The 19,836-nt window shown below is 41.0% G+C and overlaps 1 protein-coding gene and 1 long non-coding RNA gene across 5 annotated transcripts in view; one reads left to right on the top strand and one right to left on the bottom strand.

The window, feature by feature from the left end:
* Window positions 1-488: 488 nt before the first annotated feature.
* Window positions 489-9,716, bottom strand: LOC111928303 (uncharacterized). The gene is made up of 3 exons (XR_015287502.1): window positions 9,682-9,716; window positions 8,085-8,128; window positions 489-571 (listed from the first exon to the last, which is right to left on the bottom strand). It is a non-coding gene; the product is annotated as an uncharacterized LOC111928303 (long non-coding RNA).
* A 155-nt stretch (window positions 9,717-9,871) lies between these two features.
* The window catches only part of KDM3A (lysine demethylase 3A), a 32,231-nt gene continuing 22,266 nt past the window's right edge, over window positions 9,872-19,836 (top strand). Inside the window, exons 1-4 of one of the 4 annotated variants that reach the window (XM_086891370.1) lie at window positions 9,872-10,120; window positions 13,368-13,556; window positions 16,051-16,200; window positions 18,324-18,434. In XM_086891370.1, the coding sequence (XP_086747496.1) occupies window positions 13,386-13,556; window positions 16,051-16,200; window positions 18,324-18,434 (432 nt within the window). In that variant the 5' untranslated portion in view covers window positions 9,872-10,120; window positions 13,368-13,385. Of the gene's footprint in view, window positions 10,121-12,382; window positions 12,982-13,009; window positions 13,134-13,367; window positions 13,557-16,050; window positions 16,201-18,323; window positions 18,435-19,836 lie in introns of those variants that run through there. The other 3 variants (XM_086891369.1, XM_086891368.1, XM_086891372.1) reach the window with 3 other exon arrangements.

The raw sequence follows: 19,836 nt of genomic DNA, 5'->3' as shown, positions 1-19,836 counted from the left end.
GAATTGTTAAAGCATGGGAAGACATTCAGCATTTCCTGGCTGCTATTTCCATCTTTATTATTGAATTAACTGCTTCAGAGCTATGGACATTAGCAAGGAGAGATTAAGAAATGCCTATTTTGTCTCAAAAGTGGTGTGGTCTGGCACATTTGCACTGGGAATTGTGATTTCTGAGAACCACTCTTCATTTCAGTGACTCACTACCAGAGCTTGGGTTAAACATGGAGACCAGCATATCTGAATGTACCATTTGGCTTCAAGTAACCAAAATGGGAGGGCTTAGCCTCAATTATCCAAATACAGAACTCTGCAAAGTGCAGCCGCTGATACTCAGCATCTCAGGTATTAAGCTCAGAATACCTCAGGTCGTGTATCAAAAGTATCTTCTGGGAAGTCTGTTCTCTGCTTTCCATTCCTCTTCTGTAACTTACATGATACAAGATGTCTCTGCCTTGGAATAAATCCATGTTTTAGATTAATCCATTAGTGGTTCTGAGGTATCTGCAGACCCTCCAGCTCCATGAGAAATTATCCTAGTTCAGTATGTTTTCCATTTTACTGTTTCAGAATCCTAAAATCATAGAATATCATGAGATAGAAGCAACACATTAGGAACAAAGAAAATGCTTGATTCACAGCATTTTATAAATTGATGAAAGAAAGACTGTATTTTAGACTGGGAATTACTTTTTCAATCGTAAAAGTCAATGAAGACATTAATAAATTGCCATTGTTATTACAGTACTTCTGACACTCAGGTTAGATTCCTTGCTCCTTTTTAGCTACCATCTTTCCACTGGCCTGTCACTGTTTATGTCCTAAGCAACCTGCTATGGACAGCATACAACTGAAATGTAAAAAGAATGGAAACGGTTCAATAAAACCTCCCCTACATATAAGAAAAAAAACCTACCCCAAACAAAAACAACAACACAAACCAACCCCCAAAAAAACTATCAATAAAGACTTTGAATAATAAGGTGTAATGTCAAAACTTGAAACCAGTAGAAAGACCAAGCCTATCTTGGCTTTAGAACAGGACATTTAATGGCCATGGCAAACTTCTGTGGATGGTGCACACTGAGTCAAGACTAGGGAAGATTTCTCTTTAAATTTGCTCATGTGTGTCCATCTGGGCCCTTATTATCAGCTACCTCCAGGAAGATACTGAGATGTACAGAGCTTTGATTTGATCCAATGAGTCAGTCCTCACATTCTTGCTCTGGAAGGATGGATTGTTCTGTATTTTATTACTGTGTAGTGTTTAACGATGGTAACAATAGTGAATGTACTGAAGGATGACATGACCATGCTCTTGACCCTAAAGCAGACACAGAGAGAAAGGAGGCAGGCAATTTAGTGCCCGTGTGAACATGATGTTTGCTCAAGAGAGATATTGAGAGAAATACGGTCAGTGCACGGCCTTGAGGTTTCACTGAGGCGCCACACCATGCAAACAGGAATGCAAACGTTAACAAGAAGCTGTAAATAATGAAAGGGGCCCCTCTGATGAGCAGAAGGAAAGAGAGAAGGAATGTGCAGGAGGTTATCAATAGCCCTGATTACATCAGGAGAATGCTGCAGACTGGTCTTAGCAGTTTCTGGAGACTATCTTCACTGACTGATGTAATAAAAGAATTGAAGGCAATAAGAGAGGAAAGCAAAATGGTCTTCCTCACCATCCCTTGATGAATTACCTTTAACCAACTAATTTGGTATCCCAGGCACTGCTCTGTTTAGCAGTATCCTGCACATAGATGAAATCACCCAAGCAATTACTAGACTAATATGGCAATATAAAAACATGTTTTAATAACTGTATAAATACTACTTAATGCAAAGTTTTAATAAAAGGCTACTATTGACCTTCCAGATCAATTTAAATCCCACCACAAACCAGGATATGGTTTCAATTCTGTGGAGAGCCCTGAGGGAGTCATGGAAACGAGTTGCCCCAGCACAGCTGGCAAAGATGCCTTCCCACAGGAGCTGCTCAGAGGTACTTGCAGGCAAGCAGCAACCTCGATGTGAGAACACTCGTTTCTCCAGGGGTTTTCTCAGACTTCTGCCAGGATTTTCCTCTTCCTCCAGTACACCAGAACACACCTGCATCTCCCATGTGTGTCCTGTTCTGCTCCTCTCAAGGTGTGTAAACCACTCACTGTCTTGTTACTGTTTTGTCCTCAGTTAAAAATGCAAAGAGAAATGCTGAATGTCAAAGCATAGAGCATATTAAAGACACCAACTCTCACACACTGTATATTCATGAACGTGAAATTCCACCACACTAAGCTACTTTCAGTTTTATTCCATTCTGCAAAAAGTAAAAAGGATGATAGGGAAAAGAGGCCGCTTTTTATGGACAAGTTATATAACTAAATTTTTTCTCTGCAGTCAGGATATATGAAAAACTTGCAGCATCATCCTGCTTCTCTCCCTCTCGTGTGGCAGTAGGAAAAAGAATTAATCATCTTCCCAGGGACAAAAAAGGCTACATTCGAAAACTGAAACACAAAAAATCCAGGATCCAAACACAACAATTTGAGGCTTCAGAGGAAAAAAAGAAAATACAAAGGAAAACTACATCCATTGTGATAAGAGTTTTCAAGTTACCATCTACAGGCTATTTATAGAGGTTCCCCATCCCTATAAACTTTACTCCCTTCTAAAGCCTTACAATATCTCACTTTAATGTCATTGTTAATGAGACCAGATAATGGTTCCTTGGTTTGGTACCCGCTTACAGCTCACAAAGGTCAAAGTGAGTGCTGAGGGCATGGCATATAAAGAGCTCCCAACGCTTCATGTGGCTACTGAAAGTATTCTAATACATTTCTGAAACAGGCATGCCTGACTGAGGAGCACTAGCAGTAGTTTTTTCCCTACAAATAGTGATCCAGTACATGTGCCTACCATGAGATTTGAAAAGGCTACAGCTGAAAATAGAAATTTGGACTCTTAGCAGTCTATATTTCAATATCACAATGTACCCTAATGAAGAGAAAATGAAGAAATTTGCTTATTCTAATGAAATTATAATGAAGAAAATTGCTTAAAAAACATCATTATCATCATTTTAAAATAGCATATGTGCTCAACCCCCATTTTCCATATCAGTCTCCAGCCAGAAAACTGCAAGTTCCAACCCCTAAAGTTGCTAAATGAAGCATTTTCAAATACATGTCCTCCCTCCATACTCCAGTAAGAGGCTCATAATTGCAATGCATGCAGGTGATGCAGTGTTTTCTGTGCTCCCTTCTCCCTCAGACACCAGCCCAGCCATCCTCTGTTGAAAATAGTTACCAGATCTCTAAGAGACCAGAGATTCTCCAAGTGCCACTGAAATGAAATGGACAAAATGCAGCCAGTGACCAGCACTGCCAACAGCAGTGAAGTTGTATCTCCATCCCATGGGAAGTGTGCCATCACATCATAAAGTCCTCCCAGAACCCTGACACCAGGCAGGGTGCTGCTGATAAAGGTGTTGCTGTAGCGACACAGAGCTTACTCCGAGGCAGCTACACAGGAATGTCCTCAGGAGCCCTGGGGATGATTTTCTGCTCATGCCAAGCTCTGCACTGCTGAGGCTACACCTGACTTTGTACAACAACTCAGTTACAATTAGCCAATGGAGATCATTGTGTCCAACTTTCAGCTCAAAGCAGGGCCAGCTCTGAGCCTGTGTTACAGTGTGGAGGATCTCATCTCCAATAATATTTTAAAAAATAGTCTAGACATGAATTTGTAAACACTAGCAGTTACAGTGCAGTGAAAAATGAGACAGTTTTACCCTTACAACAACTCTGTAAAAGTGGTGTGTTGGACAGAGATCTGAAGCTGTCTCAGCACTGAAGCTGTCTCCCCTGATGCCAGCAGCACAGCAGCTATCAGAGCACTGTGCAAACAGTTGTGTTACAGCCTCTTAGGTTAAGACGTTGCTCTCTTGGGTGGAAAATTTGTTCTGCAAAAGTCAAGTGTATTCCTTCTATTTGCTATAGGCAACAGGATTTCAAACCTTGGCTTTGATTTTTAGCAAACACACATGGTGGGCAGCTGCAGCCGCTACTTAAGAGTTAATCCCTGTAATATCCTTTGTTAATCTAACTACAATGATCAAGTAACATATTCAACATGGTCAGAGAGTATGTTAGATTAACCGGATTACCTGCTGATGAGGGTAATACTACCCTGTATTTATTCAGCACTTCTCTGAAGAACAGAAGGTACCTTTCAAAGATGGGTAAATATTTGTCAATCCCAGAGGTGAAAATGTAAGTGCAAAGAGGCTAAGTAATAACACCAGTTCCACACAGCGAACCAGTAGCACCATTCCCAGACATGCTTTAACACAGCATTCTTTGAGCCATAGGTTGGAACAACCTGCTCAAAAAGTCCTAATCACAGCACAGCCTCCTCTCCCATGCTAACAGGCTGCCTATAAAGCAACATTTCTATGGCCAGTAAAAACTCCATTTTCACTACTCATATTTTGCTGACTTTGAAAGAGTTTGCACAAATACATTTGGGGAGCAAAAAAGCCAACAGTACTTTCCTTTGCACTGTAGTGTGTCTAACACACTGCTATGGAATAGTCAAATGTAAACATTCTGTAACTTTTATATGTATCTTTCATAGCTTGTGCTTGTGATTATTTTGAATTCTTTGTGTATTAAATAATACATGTGTTTAAAAGAGTCTGATAAAATAATGAACTTGAAGAATAAAGCTTTAATTTTTCTCCCTCTTTAAAAGATGGTTTACACCCACAACCAGTTCCTGTGGTTCCTGTCCGTAGACCTTATTCCTCTAATGATCATAAGGTCACCTGTACCACAGGAAACCCGGGAGAGCTGAGCATGCACTGTACTTCTCATTAGCTCATTAGTGCTCCATACCAACATTCATTGCAGTAGCTTCTGACAAAGAAAAAAACCCCAGAACTTCAATGCCTGCCTAATTTGGGCAACAATGTGTAAAGCACAGTAGCACAGACACCACCCCACTTCATGTTTGTATCTAGTCAGCATTCACTCTAGCAGAAATGATAGAACATAAGTCAATAATTAGAGACCTCTACAGCAAATGAGGAAGATCAGACATCTCTGAGGGATAATTTGTCCCACTTATTCTAGACATCTATTTTAGTATGAATCTCCTTCTGGAGATGTTTTTCTTCACTCCCTGTAGAGTAGGCTTAGACAATGAGATGCCTGCTGGTGGATGAAGTTCATTAAATGCATATTTTCTGTGCTGGCAGATTGTGACCTTCATGTCATACAAAGTGAGATACATCCAACCTCTGCTGCAACCAGAGGCACGACGCTAATAATTTCATGGAGTGAGTCAGGGAACCCAACACTAGCATACAACCATGCCTGCTAAAATTCAGTCCTCCGATGATCTGCTAAATTTTTTTCTCAATACCACATTTATAAAATCATTTCCAGCCTTGCTAATTTCAATCACTATTTCAATCACCTTGAGTATTTATCTACTTGTTTTTGAAACAATTCTATCTCCAGTTACCCTACCCTGTAGACATGCAGGTCTTAAGCTGCTCCTCATTGTTTATGTGTCCAAGTTTGTTGGACAGCAGAGACAGCCTGGAGTAACTTGGCTGTGTTTCTTATATTCTCATTAGAAAATTACAGCTGTAGATTTTATTATGTGATAAACTGTGCATAGGAAATAAGAGTAAAAAGCAGAAGAAGAAATCTATGCCACAGCAGAAGTTCCTCTGCGTAGGAAATTGGAAAATGTCATTATGCTATTTAGGGCAGTGGATATTGGGAAGCAGGAAAAGTTCAAATTTACCTTCTTATGCTTTTCAAAAGAGATGACAGACAGGACAGATTGCAATCTTCCTCTTACAAGAAGACAAGGCTGACATATGATCTCTTAAATCAATGGATGAAATTCCTAGTTTCACTGGAGTTAGGAATCTGCTTTAGAACCACTGTTTTAATTTTAGGCACAAACCTCTACCATCAAAGCCTAGGGTTTGGAGAGCAGCCATTAGTCTCTGACAGCTGTGAAGAGAGACCAGGGAAAAGACACTCTAAAGTTTCACTGACATACAGTTTAGAGAACTTTACAGAGAGGAGTAGAAAATCACTTAATGGTTTACAATACAAATACAGAGAGTGATATATTTACCAGTGCCAGTACCAATGCCCAGCTACACTGGAGTCCACTGCAACCCCAATGGCCCCAGAACTGCCCAGTGCCCCCTTCTCCTGGGCTGGGTGGAGATGGCAGGAGAGGTGACACTGAGAGAACAACAGGAACAATCTGTAACCTATGGCTGCAACTATTTTAAAGAAATACTGTTACATTTGCTCTAAGCTGAAGAGAAATCACAACACCTATTTCCAATTTCTGGACACAGGGTACCAGGGGATGGGAGCCAGTTTGATGGAACTGGGATGTTAGCTGCTCTGATTCTCCTTTGAATATATTTTACTCAAAATTTCAACTCTCACATATTATTTCTTGCATTGCACCTTTATCTAAAACAGATGACTCAATTCCAATTTAATATTAAATAACTTCTGGGAGAAATTCTTAGCAGCTGCTTCACAATCATACTTTTTTTCCTCTCTGGCATTAAGGGAGCATAAACACTTATTAAAGTTTAACAGGGAAAGTAAATTTGAAGATTAAAATAATGTTTAATTAGTAGCTATAATACTCATCTTTCAGGTGCACAACACAAAGCAATTCATAAGAATGATTATTGTTATTCTCATCTTACAGAGAAATGAGGTGAATTAAATGATCTTCCTTATGACACACTTAATGTTAGATTCCAGAGCTGGCTTCCAGTTCTGTGCTGTACCAACTAGGTCACATTTAGCAATATACAACTTTTAAATATTCCCAGTTCTATGTTCACCTATATCTGGTATCTTAATATTTCATAATATTTCAATTTATTATTTTTTTCAGCTTCAGTGATACATTACTTCAGCTTTGTTAACATTATATCAGTGTAGTATACAGAATAAAAAAAAAAAACTAAAAAGGGAATTATTTCTCAGTTGATCCTTGATGTGAAATACTAGTACATTTTCCCACTGGAATTAATTACTGCAGTAGCAGGTGAACCACAAAATATATCCATTGCTCCAGTTCAAGGGCGAGTTGGTAAGTGACAGGACAGAAGAACTAGAGCCAAGAGAGCTGGTGTTCTCTGCAGGGGGTGGAAGAATTTTTAGTCCATCAAAAAGATTCATGCACGTACAACTGAGATCACTCTCCAGCATGTCCTCCCTCCAGTCAAAAGGCTGAGCCTCTTTTTAAGTGAATACACATTCAAGAACAGTCAGAGTTCTTGTCCAAACTGCACATACTCGTAACTCTACAATCACTGCTTCTCAAATGTTCACTGTTTTGTCAAAAACTGCATTAAGTTTCAGAGGCTGAAAGAGAACTTCCAGGATGTGGATTTGAATAATCAAAAGCAGCAGTGTGAATGTTCTTAGAAAAGTATGTAGCAGGGTAGTTCAAAATTAGAACAGTTTCTGTCCCCAGCCTAGGACTTGCTGACCTGACACCTGCACATGCCCAGCAGCCCAAGCTGCTGAAATCTGTCAGATCCACAAGAGAAAGGTGTAAGTTTTCTCCCAAGGAAAGACACTCTATCACAAAACAGATCTGCTTAAAATAAAGAGCAGGAGGGTCTTGAAATAAGCAATAAGAATCTCTCTGGCACTGGCAGGGAATAGTGTAAAGTCTAGCCCTGCCAGTGCCAGGTTATGTTGTTTCAATGATGGAAGCGCCTGGACATTATTAAGTAGCAAAATATAGTAACATGTTCTGTTTGCAGCTTTGGTGTGAGACTTCTAGAGGTTAGTCTAATTAACAAAGAACAACTTTTGTCAGATCATTAAACAATGTTGCTTTAAAGTTCACTGTATCTCTTTACCTACCTTTCAATGTCTCCTTTCGTACACCACTAAGACTTTCTTGCTGTGGAGGTGGTTTCCACAAATATATCCATCAAGATAATATTGATTTGCATTCTTTTATTAAAGAATGATACCCCAAACCCTTTGAATTATTAACTGATAATGTATTAATACCTGAGGGGAAAGGGGTTTTTTCTTCCACAACAGGCCTTCTTCCTCTGAAGCAGTCAAGGAAAAACAAAACCAGCATGGAATTAAACACCACACTTTATGTCTAATGTTTGTTCATGGTTACTTTGCAAAGGTTATTGCATCGCTCTATCTATAAATACTAATTTAACTTTAGAATTAATCTGCAAAATTTAATATCTAATTCCAATCCCCAGATAATACTTAACGCACAATTAAATAATTAAATGTTAAATTAATAGTCAATTAAAAATTAATAATTGATCCTGATTTATTATCCTAAGAGTCCTCTCATGATTTCCTGTTTCAACAGTGGGGATAAAAAATTGAAGTCCTATTAACTTGTCACAAGAAAAAGACAGTCCCTGCTGCAGAATATGTAGGGAGTGGAAGAGAGTAGGTCAGCATTTCTCATAGTTTTCCCTTGAGCAAAGCAAGTAAACTTAATTGCATAAAATTAAAATGTCCTTTGTATCAAAATATGTGCTTCCTTCAGCTTCAGACAGTGAGAAAATATTAACTAATGTAAGGCATTAATTATTTAATTTTAACTTATGGTAACGAGATAATCACTGAAAAAAGGACCTGGAACCAGTCCTGTCACTCTTGCAAAGCAGATTCAGGTAAGGTGTGCTGAGGTAACGAGGCTGTACCTGAGCAAGGAGCTCCTACAGGCTTTTGTCTTTTCCTGCTGTAACTAGAGCTGGGTTGGATATGAGTAGTGACTGATCTACATTAGCTACTTAAGGAGTAATTTAACTACATCAGTTTGGTGCTACTGAATAAGAAAGTTTCTGGTAGTTTTTGCTCATTCTTTAGCACCACATCTCAAGACATACTGCAGAAATGAGCTAAAGGGTTATCTCCCGAAACTCTGCTTCCAGTTCACAGAATATTCAGAGTTGGAAGGGACCCACAAGGATCACCATGTGCAGCTCTTAAGTGAATGTCCCATACAGGGATCAAACCCACAGCCCTTGTGCTATTGGCAGCACAGCTGGTGGTTTCATAGCCTGACCATAACCACTTCCAACTTTGATTACACATCCTTACACCTTCATCATTAATCACTAGAACAAAAAGGACTCCATGTCCCTTTTCTGTGCTTGTACAGCCCCCTGTTCAGAGGGTCTTTGATTGAGAATGGAGACCCTTAAATGTTGCTACAGTACAGATTTTAAAAACCAGGTCCATAATGTCCTGCACTGATCATTGCTTGTTGTAGCTGCACACACACTTGTAGGTTTAATGTGGAAATGCAGGAGAGCCTTGAATACAATCTGCTCCCTCATATGGAAAACATCTTTGAGAACATGGTGCCAGCACAGTTAATGTTACCTACAGCCCCTTCTCTGACAGAAACGTCCTTTTCAAAAAGTGTCTGTGACATCAAATACTTCTAGGTAGTGGGAGGCCAATTTTCAAGCACAAATATTTGAATAGCACATCCAGATTTTATATGCAGAGTGGTAGGCGTAAATGCCTGAATGTGCAATTGTTTAGGCATAAAATTTGCTATTGACTTTTATTGCTAAATTCCAATTTAAACTGAACTGTTAAATTCAAATAATTAAATTCAAACCTCAAAGCCTCTTCTGTTTTTCTCCTAGTGATACCCTGCACAAGAGAAATTTTCTGTTACTTAATGGTGGCTGAAAGGAAGAATTTATTCAAGTGTGTTCTGAAGTTACTGTTTAAAGAGCTCCTGTTTACAGAGATTACTCCTTTCTCATGTAGGAGCTAAAGGCTTACCTATTACCAGTTCAACCCAATAAGTAGGGCCAGGTGGAAAAAATTATGCTCAAGACTTCTTGCAGGCAGAAGAACAGGCTGAAACCTGCTGTTTTGAGGTTCAAACAGTTCTGCTTATTTACTGCACTGCTTTGTTTTGCAGGTACTTCAAGAGACGTGTTTTCCAGAGGTAAATAATGCAGAGTGAGACAGTTGCACTGTGCCATTATCATAGAGTTAGCCTGAAACTTGTTTATGAACATCTTGATGTTTCTCTTGACACACTGAAGGTGAGCATATACACACAAAATATTTCTATCAGACGTTACTTTTTGTGGAATCTATTGTGAGTGGAGATAAAATAATCAGTTAAGAAAAACAACAGTATATTTTTCCTGTATTGCATGTTTGTAACACAGAGAAACAAGTTCTTAAATGATGCAGCAAATTCAGAGGTGTTTAGAGTCATAATTTTTATTTTTATGTATTTAACTTCTTGACCCAAGACTTTACTGGTTACCTTTACTGGTTGCTTTTAATTTATAGCTTTTAAAGATGCTAGATAATTTAAGAAAGACATTTGGTCCTTATTTAATGTCAAGAAATGAAGAATCCTAGGGAAGAGAAGCAAATACCTAATTACCTTCTCTGTTTCAAAAGTAAAAGGTCTTCCATTATGTGGCTTCTACTTAGCCCCTAGGGTTTGAATATCTCTACTCTCTCAGGACTTTGAAAGCTTGTTTGTACCCTGGATGACTGAGTTTTGTCCAGTTTTCTGTCAACTCGTGCTCTGCCTGCATCTCCATCTTCTCTTCTGGCCTCTGCCAATTCACTTTATTTTATGTACATTTGTAATGATCCTTATTAATTGCATCACCTTTTAGCATCCTTTCCTATATAAGTTCAATTTCAAGGGCATTCATGGACTACGTCACCTGGTACTCTCAGCCTTCTAGGCCAGGACCTACCCAAAACATTAAATTTTTATTTATACCTTTGACCAACCTCCATGCCACTCTTTGCATGTGGGAGCTGCTCATTCACTAAACTTATGTTGTTGTCATTCAAATCTCTCCTTAAAGCCTTCCTTTATTCTGATGCTAATGGGAAAAAAAAAAAATACTATTAGGCAACTGGAGCACTACCAACAGCTTGATCTATTACATTGACTAATATTGCTTCATTATAGCCTGACATCCCTCTTCCTGCATGTATTAATCATCTACTCTTTGAGGCAGTGTTCTCTCTGCAGAAAATCTAAGGGCTTTAAATAATGAAGTTATGCAACACCTACATGGTATGATGTATCAATTGTACAGCCACTGCTACACAAGCCTGAAGTCTACAATGAAACAAATAATTTGGTAGTTTCACATCTAGCTTGCTTTATACGATAGCTTATCACAAATTCCACCTTGCAAGTCTGGTATATATAGTAAATATTAAAATCTGAGAAGCAAACATACCTGTTTTTTCTTTCAGTGCTAGTTAAGGAGTGGCTCTTCGGACTGCACATGGTTGCTGATCTATCATTTTTTTATTATTCACTTGTATTTCTTTTGTTTCTCCCTGCTGAAAATTGTAGGAATTAGTAAGTTCTTCTCATTGACAGAAATCATTGGAGATTCCCTACAGTTATCAAAGAAATTGCTTATTTCTGATTTCTTTCTGATTTCCATGGAGCAGACAGCAATTTTCTCATCATGGCATGTGAGGAATTTTTTGTGGCTTTTGATTTCATGCATGAATGTGTTTGTTTAAATGTAATACGTAAATGATCAGTGGAGGGAAATTGGTGGGAAAGGCTTAAAGTGCATTTAATGTATGTGTGGAAATGGATTCTTGGAGAAAATGGAGGACGACACCACAGTATGACAGGAATATCCCACTGCTCTCTGATGGGGGTTTTTGAAGCTCAGACATTTCTGGTGGTGGAATGAGCCCTGGAGAAAGCATAAGTTGAGCACTATTAGTTTTTAGTAAACTAAATGAGTCAACAGCTTCTTTGCCTTGGGTACTTTCTGCACTTTTGGTCTTTTCCTCCCACATGCTCTGGTGGAAAAGTCTTACAGCAGAGGAGTATGTGTGTCTTTTTGGGTCACTGCTGAACACCATCTCCCAGATCACGTCATATTCTCTGTTTAACTCCTTGGTTCTCATTGGGAATGGCTTTAAACTCAAAGGCAGTAGGTTTAAAGAATAAATTCTTCCCTGTCAAGGCAGTGAGGCACTAGAACCTTCCAACCCAAACCAGTTATGATTCTATCATCTTGCCTTGTTATTTGTAAGAACACACATGGCTTATGTTAAAGGCTTGAGCTGCTGGAAGCCATTTGCTTTTAGACGCAACTACACAACCTCCAACAAGCACAACTAGAGTGCCTCCACAGCCTGCCATCCTCCCCAGGAACCTCTGACACATTGTTATTTTGTCATGTTTCATCCTGTGCTCTGTGCCCTGCCCCGCAGGGCCCGCCTAACCCCATTCCCCTCAGCATAACAAGATGGCGGCCTGTGGGCCTCCCGCAGGTGCTGGTCCCGCCCCCGTGCGCATGAGCGGAGGCGCCCCGCAGGTGCCACCGCCCCCTGTGCTATATCTGAGTACGCCGAGAGCCGCACGTATAAGGGGCCGTATCACGCCCTCTGCCCTCGGTTCGATCCCTCCGCCACCTCTAAAGGCAGTTCCTAGAGCTGAAGGCTCGGCGCTCCCGAGGCGGGAACACGGACCCAGAAAGGCACCGCGGCCCAGAGCGCGTTCGTGCCTCCCTTGGGGCTCGGCTGTGGGCGCTCCGCGGGCTGGCCCCGAGGGACTCCTTCTCTCGAAGCTCAAGCGGAAGGATATATAATTTTTTTTTATTTTTTTCTGCCATCTGCTGAGCAACGGTTTCGGGGGTGTGGCCGGGCGCTCGGGCCCCGCCCCTCCGGGCCAATCGCGGCGGGAGAGTCGCTGCCGGCCCCGCCCCGCTGGCGCGGCCCAGCCAATAGGGGCGCGGGACGGGGGCGCGCGCACGGGTGAGGGGGCGTGAGCGCGGCGCGGCGCCGACAGTGTCGCTTGGCCGCGGCGGCAGTCGGGGCGGGGGGGTGGAGGGGAGCGGGACCCGTGCCCGGTGTGACTGTGGGGTGCGCCGGCAGCGGGGCCGGGGGGGAGCAGGTGAGGGCATGGGCAGGGCTGGAAGTCTGCCCGGGTGGGCAGGCCGGGGTGTTGGTGAGGCGGAAGGAGCTTGGCCTGGTCGCCTGCTCCCTCCCTTCGGCTGCCGCCCGGCGCTCTGGCTCCTCAGAGGAGGAAACAAAGAGGCGGCGGGGGTGGGAATGGCCGGGAGCTGCGCTGCAGTCGTTCTGAAAATACCTTCTGGTGTTTCCTTCCACCCACCCCCGCCGAGCAGTGATTAACAGGACCGTGGGCGGAGGGGGCGACCTGTGGGGGTCCGGCTGGAGCTGCTTGGAGAAGCGGGGGGGCGGCCGGGAGAGGAAGGAGGAAGCGCTCACCGCCCTGCCCTGTGTGTTTCTCTCCTCCTTCCGTCGCTTTCCTCGCTGAAGGCCTCCCGATGAGTTAAAATGGTGCTGAGGCTCGAGGGGAGCTGGTCGCTGCTCGTGGGGAAGAGGTTCCTCTGCCTGTCGGAGGAGGAGGACAGGACGTGGGACGCCAGCCTCATCTCGGAATGGCCCTGGAAGTCGGGCAAGATCCGGGCTGTGTCACACACGGACATATCCAAACAAGACCTGAAGGTAACCGGGAACTTCCAGGGAGAGCTACTAAATCGAGAGTGTGACCGGGGAAGTTGGTGTGGGTGTGTGTACGCGTTTGTGCACATGCTGCTTTCGGGGGGAGAGGAGACGGCGACTTGGCCAACATGTTTGGAAACGTGCACCCCTGCCCAAGTCCCCGATGTGCTTGTACTAATGCCGCAAATTATCTCTAACTAATTATAAATGTGTTTTCTTCCACCGGCATTTTGAAAAGCAGGTTTTTACCGCACCCACTCTGCGCCTGTGGTTTATTTCCTAAAGGCAGTTTAAGATCTTGCCAGCTGTGAACAGGTTTTTGCCCCGAGTTGAAACCGAAACCCTCCAATGTTATTTGGGGTTGGTGACTTTTCTTTCCTGCTCTTTGGAGTAGCTGGTCATGAACAAGTGCTTAGGTTTTAAACTCATACCAAATTCATGCCTGGTGTTGGAGGTTTCTTGGACTCTTCTTGCATGGTGGCCTCTTCTTATTAATGATTACCAAGTGGGTTTTTGAGCACAGAGTTGTTGCAAGATTGTTGTAATTGGTTAGCGTATTTTGTGTGGAAGTCAAGCGATGTTTACGGCTTGGCTGTGAAGTTGTTGAGGGGCTTTATTTGGCAACTGTAGTCATTAAAAGTATTCAGCTATGTCTGGGCACTTACTAGAGTATAGACTGAGTGCCTACTCCCCAAGGACAAAACTCCATTGTAGCAGCGGCATCTTGAATGTTGTGCTTGTTTCTACAGAGGACATCGATGGCTGTCCTGTGACAGTAAGAACAGCACCATCTCTCAATTTTGTCTCCTTTCCTCTTTGTTTGGTAATGCGAACTTGTGACCTCCGATTAACTGAAGAAGATCCCCTTACTTGTTAAACAAAACGAAACTTTTTTTCTAATGATGTTTCTAACTCTTTCTTGAAAACGTAAACTTTGTTACCAGCTTGTTGTTTTGGATCTGCGGCAGGGGTGGAGCTTTGTCCATTTTTGGGCGCGGGGCTGTGCCCTGTGCCGTGCTGGTAGTGAGGAGGAGGTTCTTGGTACAGAAAACTCTTAGGGACTTTCTCTGACGAGAACAAGCAGGCGCTTCTGGAGACTCTTTTGTGAGCTTTGTAGCTGATTATGGCTCTGCCAGAAGCGATTGACTTGATGTGTTCTCCAGTTGAAGCGTTAAAGAAGTTGCAGAGTGAGCAGTGGAGGTGTGGAGAGCTTTGTACCAAAACACACCCATCTCCTTTCCTCTCGAAGCTCTGTGCAAGCATGATAGACCCGAATAATAACTGAGAGGGGGCATAAATATTCCTCCTGTAAAAGAGTAGAAGTATTTATTTCAATTTTTATTTTCTATGAAAGGACTGTCATCTGCTGTGGGAATTATTTTCTCAGCTGTATTTCCTGTGTGTGCAGTGTTGATGCAGTAGACAAAACAAGCCGTTCTGGTTCGGGTTATTTGCTTATCGCCTTCATTGTTTCTGTACAACTCAAAATTACTAAGTTCATTTCTGTACCCATTAGGTCTATGACTCGTAGCTGTGGTAGTGCTGTTTATGTGCATGTTTTCACTTGCCTTTCCCCTGAGAGGGATGATAAAACACCAGGAACTGTTTCTGAGATTTCTGTGCTGTTTACTAAATGTGTTTAGGCTGGATTGCTGTATTCTTTCGGAAGAGAAATGTTTTTTCCAAGACTGAAGTCCTCTGCCAAGATGTTCTAATTCCTGTATTCAGGCCAAGTTGTATTTGTGGTCTTTCCCAACAAGTTGCTGATCTCCTATTTTGCCTTTGAAATTAGGGTAATGCGATCCCAAAGATGTTGGCCAATACATCATTTTTTTGCCATGAAATAGTTTTTCTTTTGAAAAATTTGTGTAGTTGTTCCTGAAATTTATAAGGATAAACAGCAGTTAAAAGCAGCCAGGAAGTGATTTTCTTCACATTACATAATTTGATCACCTTTACTGTCTTACTGACATTTGTGCTTTCAATGAATTGGCTGAAGGTATTATTTGGGATTGGTATTTTTAAAATGTTTCTGGAAAGAATACCAGCTTGTTTATTCCAGTGCTCTAGAGTTTGTGGTAAAACCACGTGCCACTACTGTAGGCAGTCCTTTGGGTTTTAGTGGACTTTTTAGGGGCGGGGGGGGGTGGGTGTATTTTTCCTTCCTGTAAATACCAGTGACAGTGTTAACATGTTTAACTATCCTTGAGTAACATAAAACTTTTTTGAGATGGGAAGTTGTAAAGTTAAATGTAAATGTTATGTGACAGTAATGATGATAAACTAATTAACATTGAGTGTTACTTATAAAATGCTAGGTCAGCCTTGGATGCTTTAGTGATTGCTTGATTATGTGACAGGCAGTAATCATGATGGAATTATAAGTACATTAATTTTTTTTTCTATTTTTGAGTAAATTGGTGGTTTTATCTTTTCCATATCGAATGTGTCTGAATTTTATAGGTGGTCACTCATTCCCTTTGCTTCCTTTCTGTAGATCTGTGTAGAATTTGATGATGAATCATGGGAAAAGCGGAGATGGATAGAAGTCTACAGTCGGATGATGATAGCATTCCTGGTGGAGCAAAAGCTGGTGCTGGCTGAAAGAAAAACCCAGTCCATGCCTCCTGTCCAGTGGCCTGCAATGGCAAGTGCACCCTTGGCTTGACTCACCTTGGTTCTGCAGTTCCACCTTCTGGGGACAGCGTTGTCACCAGTGTGAATTTCTCAAGCCCAGCCTCATTTCTGGGTGTCTTGGGAAGGGAGAAAAATCTTTGTGCAGCTCAAGCTGACAGAGCTCATCAGCATTTAAAGTTGGTGGACACAAGGATGTATTTTTATGACTTTGCTTCTCTCTCAAGCCACTGTTCTGTGCATTGTTAATTCATTCTTTCTCTAGTCTCATGTTTTTTTCCTTCCATGAAATTTCTCTTAAGAATATAGAGAGAAAAAGTGTAAATAAATAGGTTTCTAAGGATAGCCTTCATTTTTATTTGAAATTTTTGACTCTGCCTCAAGTTAATACTGTGGTGATTCTTGATCCTGAGATAAAAATAAGTCAGATTACTCTTATGTGATGCCTGCCTCACATGAATGATTTGTGAGATTTGGCTTTTCTCCATACAAAAAGCTGAGCTATACTGTACAAGGGGAGAACTAAGCTTTCTGTACTTGCCATGCATGGCTGAATAGGCAAATTAGCCAGGGGAGGTGAACAGGGAATATTTCTTAATGTATTCAGCCAGTATAGTTGTACTTGACTACTTTGGATAGTGCTGCTCAAGAAAGTAGTGAGATAAGTGAAGATGTGAACCTGTAAACTTGCTGAACATGAGTTATGCTGAAGCTGTAGTCTGTTTCAATACTATTAACTTTGCTAGGTATAAAGAGTGCATTGTAATTCATATTGCTGCATTTTAGCTGGTCTTTATTTCTTAAGCAAAGTCAATATAAGCAGATACTTACTGGAACTAGGACCCAATAGAGTGGGAGAGGAAGTAGAAATATAAATCCTTAATTTTATTTCCTGGGCTGTGCATTAATACCAGCAGTTCCTCTGTTAGATTTTGCTGAACAGAAAACCTTTTTTTGCTGTTCTGAAAACCTTCATATTTAAACTTAGCTGTTGTCCATTTCCTAGTGTCTGAATAGTTTTTACTGGAGACTTGTCTTCAGTTTTGGCATTAGGTTTTCCTCCTGAAGTGTTTGATGTGTCAGTTCATGCAGGGTACGTATTTCAAAGCTCATTTAGCAAGCAAGATGTAGTATCAAGTGTAGGCCAGTCCTGGATGTTGCCTTGGCAAAAGAAGACTTTCTCCCTTTTACATAGGGCAGGAAAGCAGAGGTCACAAAAGAGGTGTGTGGGTTAATTCATTTGAAAATTGATCACAACTTACTGGTTCAAGTATATGGGAGAGTGTGTTTCTGACAAGTAGAGTAGCTTTGTAGGAATCTTGTAATGCTCAGTTACTCCTGGAGAGACTAGTTCCTCCTGTGGGGATCTTGTCTCTCTGCCAGTGCTGTCCTAACTGAGGTGAAGATGAGAAAGAGTATCTGGTTGGGTTTTTGGAGGACTGATCAAAAAAAGGCTGCCCTCTCCAATCAGAATGGTTTCCTTTTTTGTAAATGGGGCACAGCTATACCTTTCAGGTAGAGAGGAGTTACTCTTGCAACTTCTGGACACTTAGGAAGTGTTCAGAAGCTTTTAAAGGAAACTTTTGTTTCTTGTCTGTTCTTAAAGCCTTTGGTATACCTGAACACAACTTCATTGTTGCAGTGCAGTGTTACAACAACTATGAGGCTGTCCAAATCATCACATGTGCCTAAATTAAGTTTTCAGTGTATTATCAGTGTTGCACAAGTTTTGTGAACTTTAATATAGACTATGCTGCAGACATTCACTGATTTGCTAGTTATTTCCCCAGTCTACCATAAGGAGATTGATTGATTAGTAATATATCTACAATTGGAATTATTACATTAATAAATTTTTCATGTGGGCATGAATGATTACTTGCTAATGATAGTCACCTGCACTGAATTCCTAATTCACACTGCTATGTAAAATTAATTTCGAGTGGAGTCTAGTAACTTTCATTAAGTGTATATTAGAAATTTTATTGGAAACTAGCTTTGTTTTTAGGAGTTGCCTCTGGATGTAGTAACTTAACAAAGAAATAGAAGCAAAATTAAAGTAATTGTTTGATTGTAAATGATGAATGATGAGCTCTTCATACTCTGTTTCTGAGACTTGTTTATTGCTCTTTTTAGACCTACAAGTCCTTGGTGGACAAAGCTGGAATGGGATCACTAGTTTCCGTGCGCTACCTGGGTGAAGAGAAGTGTGTTTTTCTTTCTAAAGACCTCTTGACGCCCATCCAGGTAACCTTGATTGGCATTGTAGAGATGAAAGATGAATCTCATATCCTGATATTTAGGATGCATCAGGGTAATGTAATGGAAATGCAAACTTCAGATGGGTAAAAACTTGAGGTGCTTATTTCTGTAACTCATAAGTATCAGTTCTGAATGTAATGTGTCTGATTAAAAACCTTCTGGAGCTGATTCAGGACAGGGTCACTCAGGAGAGCTGGATGAGGGACTATGCAGCTGGATGAAGGACAGTTATTCAGCTCAGGTGACTGCAATTGCATGTTGATTTTTGGGGATAACCTGGAATAGTTTCCCTTTTGTTTTTTTGGACATGACTGTCATTATTTTGCAAGGAGTTGCAGGAATGTCTGGCATGAATCTTGCTGTTTAACAGAAGCACATTACTGCTAATCCTAAACAAATGAGGAATTGGGCAGAATGTAAATGAGATTGTTGAATTACTGTCCCTTTCTTGAGCACCAGAGGAAAGTTTGATAGTGAAAATTAGACATGGGTTGAAACAATTGTCCCTGGGCAGGTGTTTGGAAGAATAGTATCAGCTAAAGATAAAGGATTTACCCTTTTTAAGAAACTATTCTTAAGACTGGTAAACAATCTGAAATAAAAGTAGTAATGGTTGTCCCATGTTGGAACTGCAAGTAGTGTCATCATTGGTGTTCTACTTTGACTTGTTAACAGTCAGCAAATACACAAGTCCTTTAGACTCTTGACAAGAGAGTCACTAAAAGCCAAATTTGAGTTGTAGATGGTTGTCTTGCTTGTGTTTGCTCAACAGCAGGGTTGAGATCTCTTTATGCAGAAGCCTTATCTCAGCACTGCAGTGGAAAAGATTGCTTTACTGGCATCTTGAATAACTGTTTGCTGACTTCTACTCCTTCAGTCTTCCTCTTAAAAATATCAGAGCAGTGCCTGGGACAAAAAGATAAAACCCAGCCCCAAACCCTTTTCTTATTTGCACTCTTTGAGCCTTGAGTGGAAACTTGTTGTGACCTTTCCATTTCAGAGTCAATTCTCATTCAAGAATTCAAGAGGAAAAAATAATACACATACATCATGCTGAAGAATTATGAATATTTTATATGTAGTTGACTCTGTTTTCATTCCTATAAACATTTTATAATGGTGTCTTGGATCCTGGCATTATCACAAATAGAAACATAAAATATTTTCATTTGTGTCTGCTCAGGACAAATTTGCTGCTGCTTCTGAGAACTTAGAACCCTAAGTTAAGAATGAACAGTTCAGACTTACTGCTATTAGCAATGTAGTACAATAAAACTGGGTTATTTTCAGAACAATATAGAAGTAGACATGGAGAGCTCACTTCAGTCTGTCTTGCAAGTGCTTGTTGCGAATTAGTGACAGGAAATTATCTGCCTCCAGTCCATCA

The sequence above is a fragment of the Cyanistes caeruleus genome, chromosome 5 (genome assembly GCF_971803275.1).
Source record: "Cyanistes caeruleus chromosome 5, bCyaCae1.hap1.1, whole genome shotgun sequence".
Classification (NCBI taxonomy): Eukaryota; Metazoa; Chordata; class Aves; order Passeriformes; family Paridae; genus Cyanistes; species Cyanistes caeruleus.
Note: the sequence above shows the minus strand (reverse complement) of the source record. Positions and strands in the feature narration are given on the sequence as shown.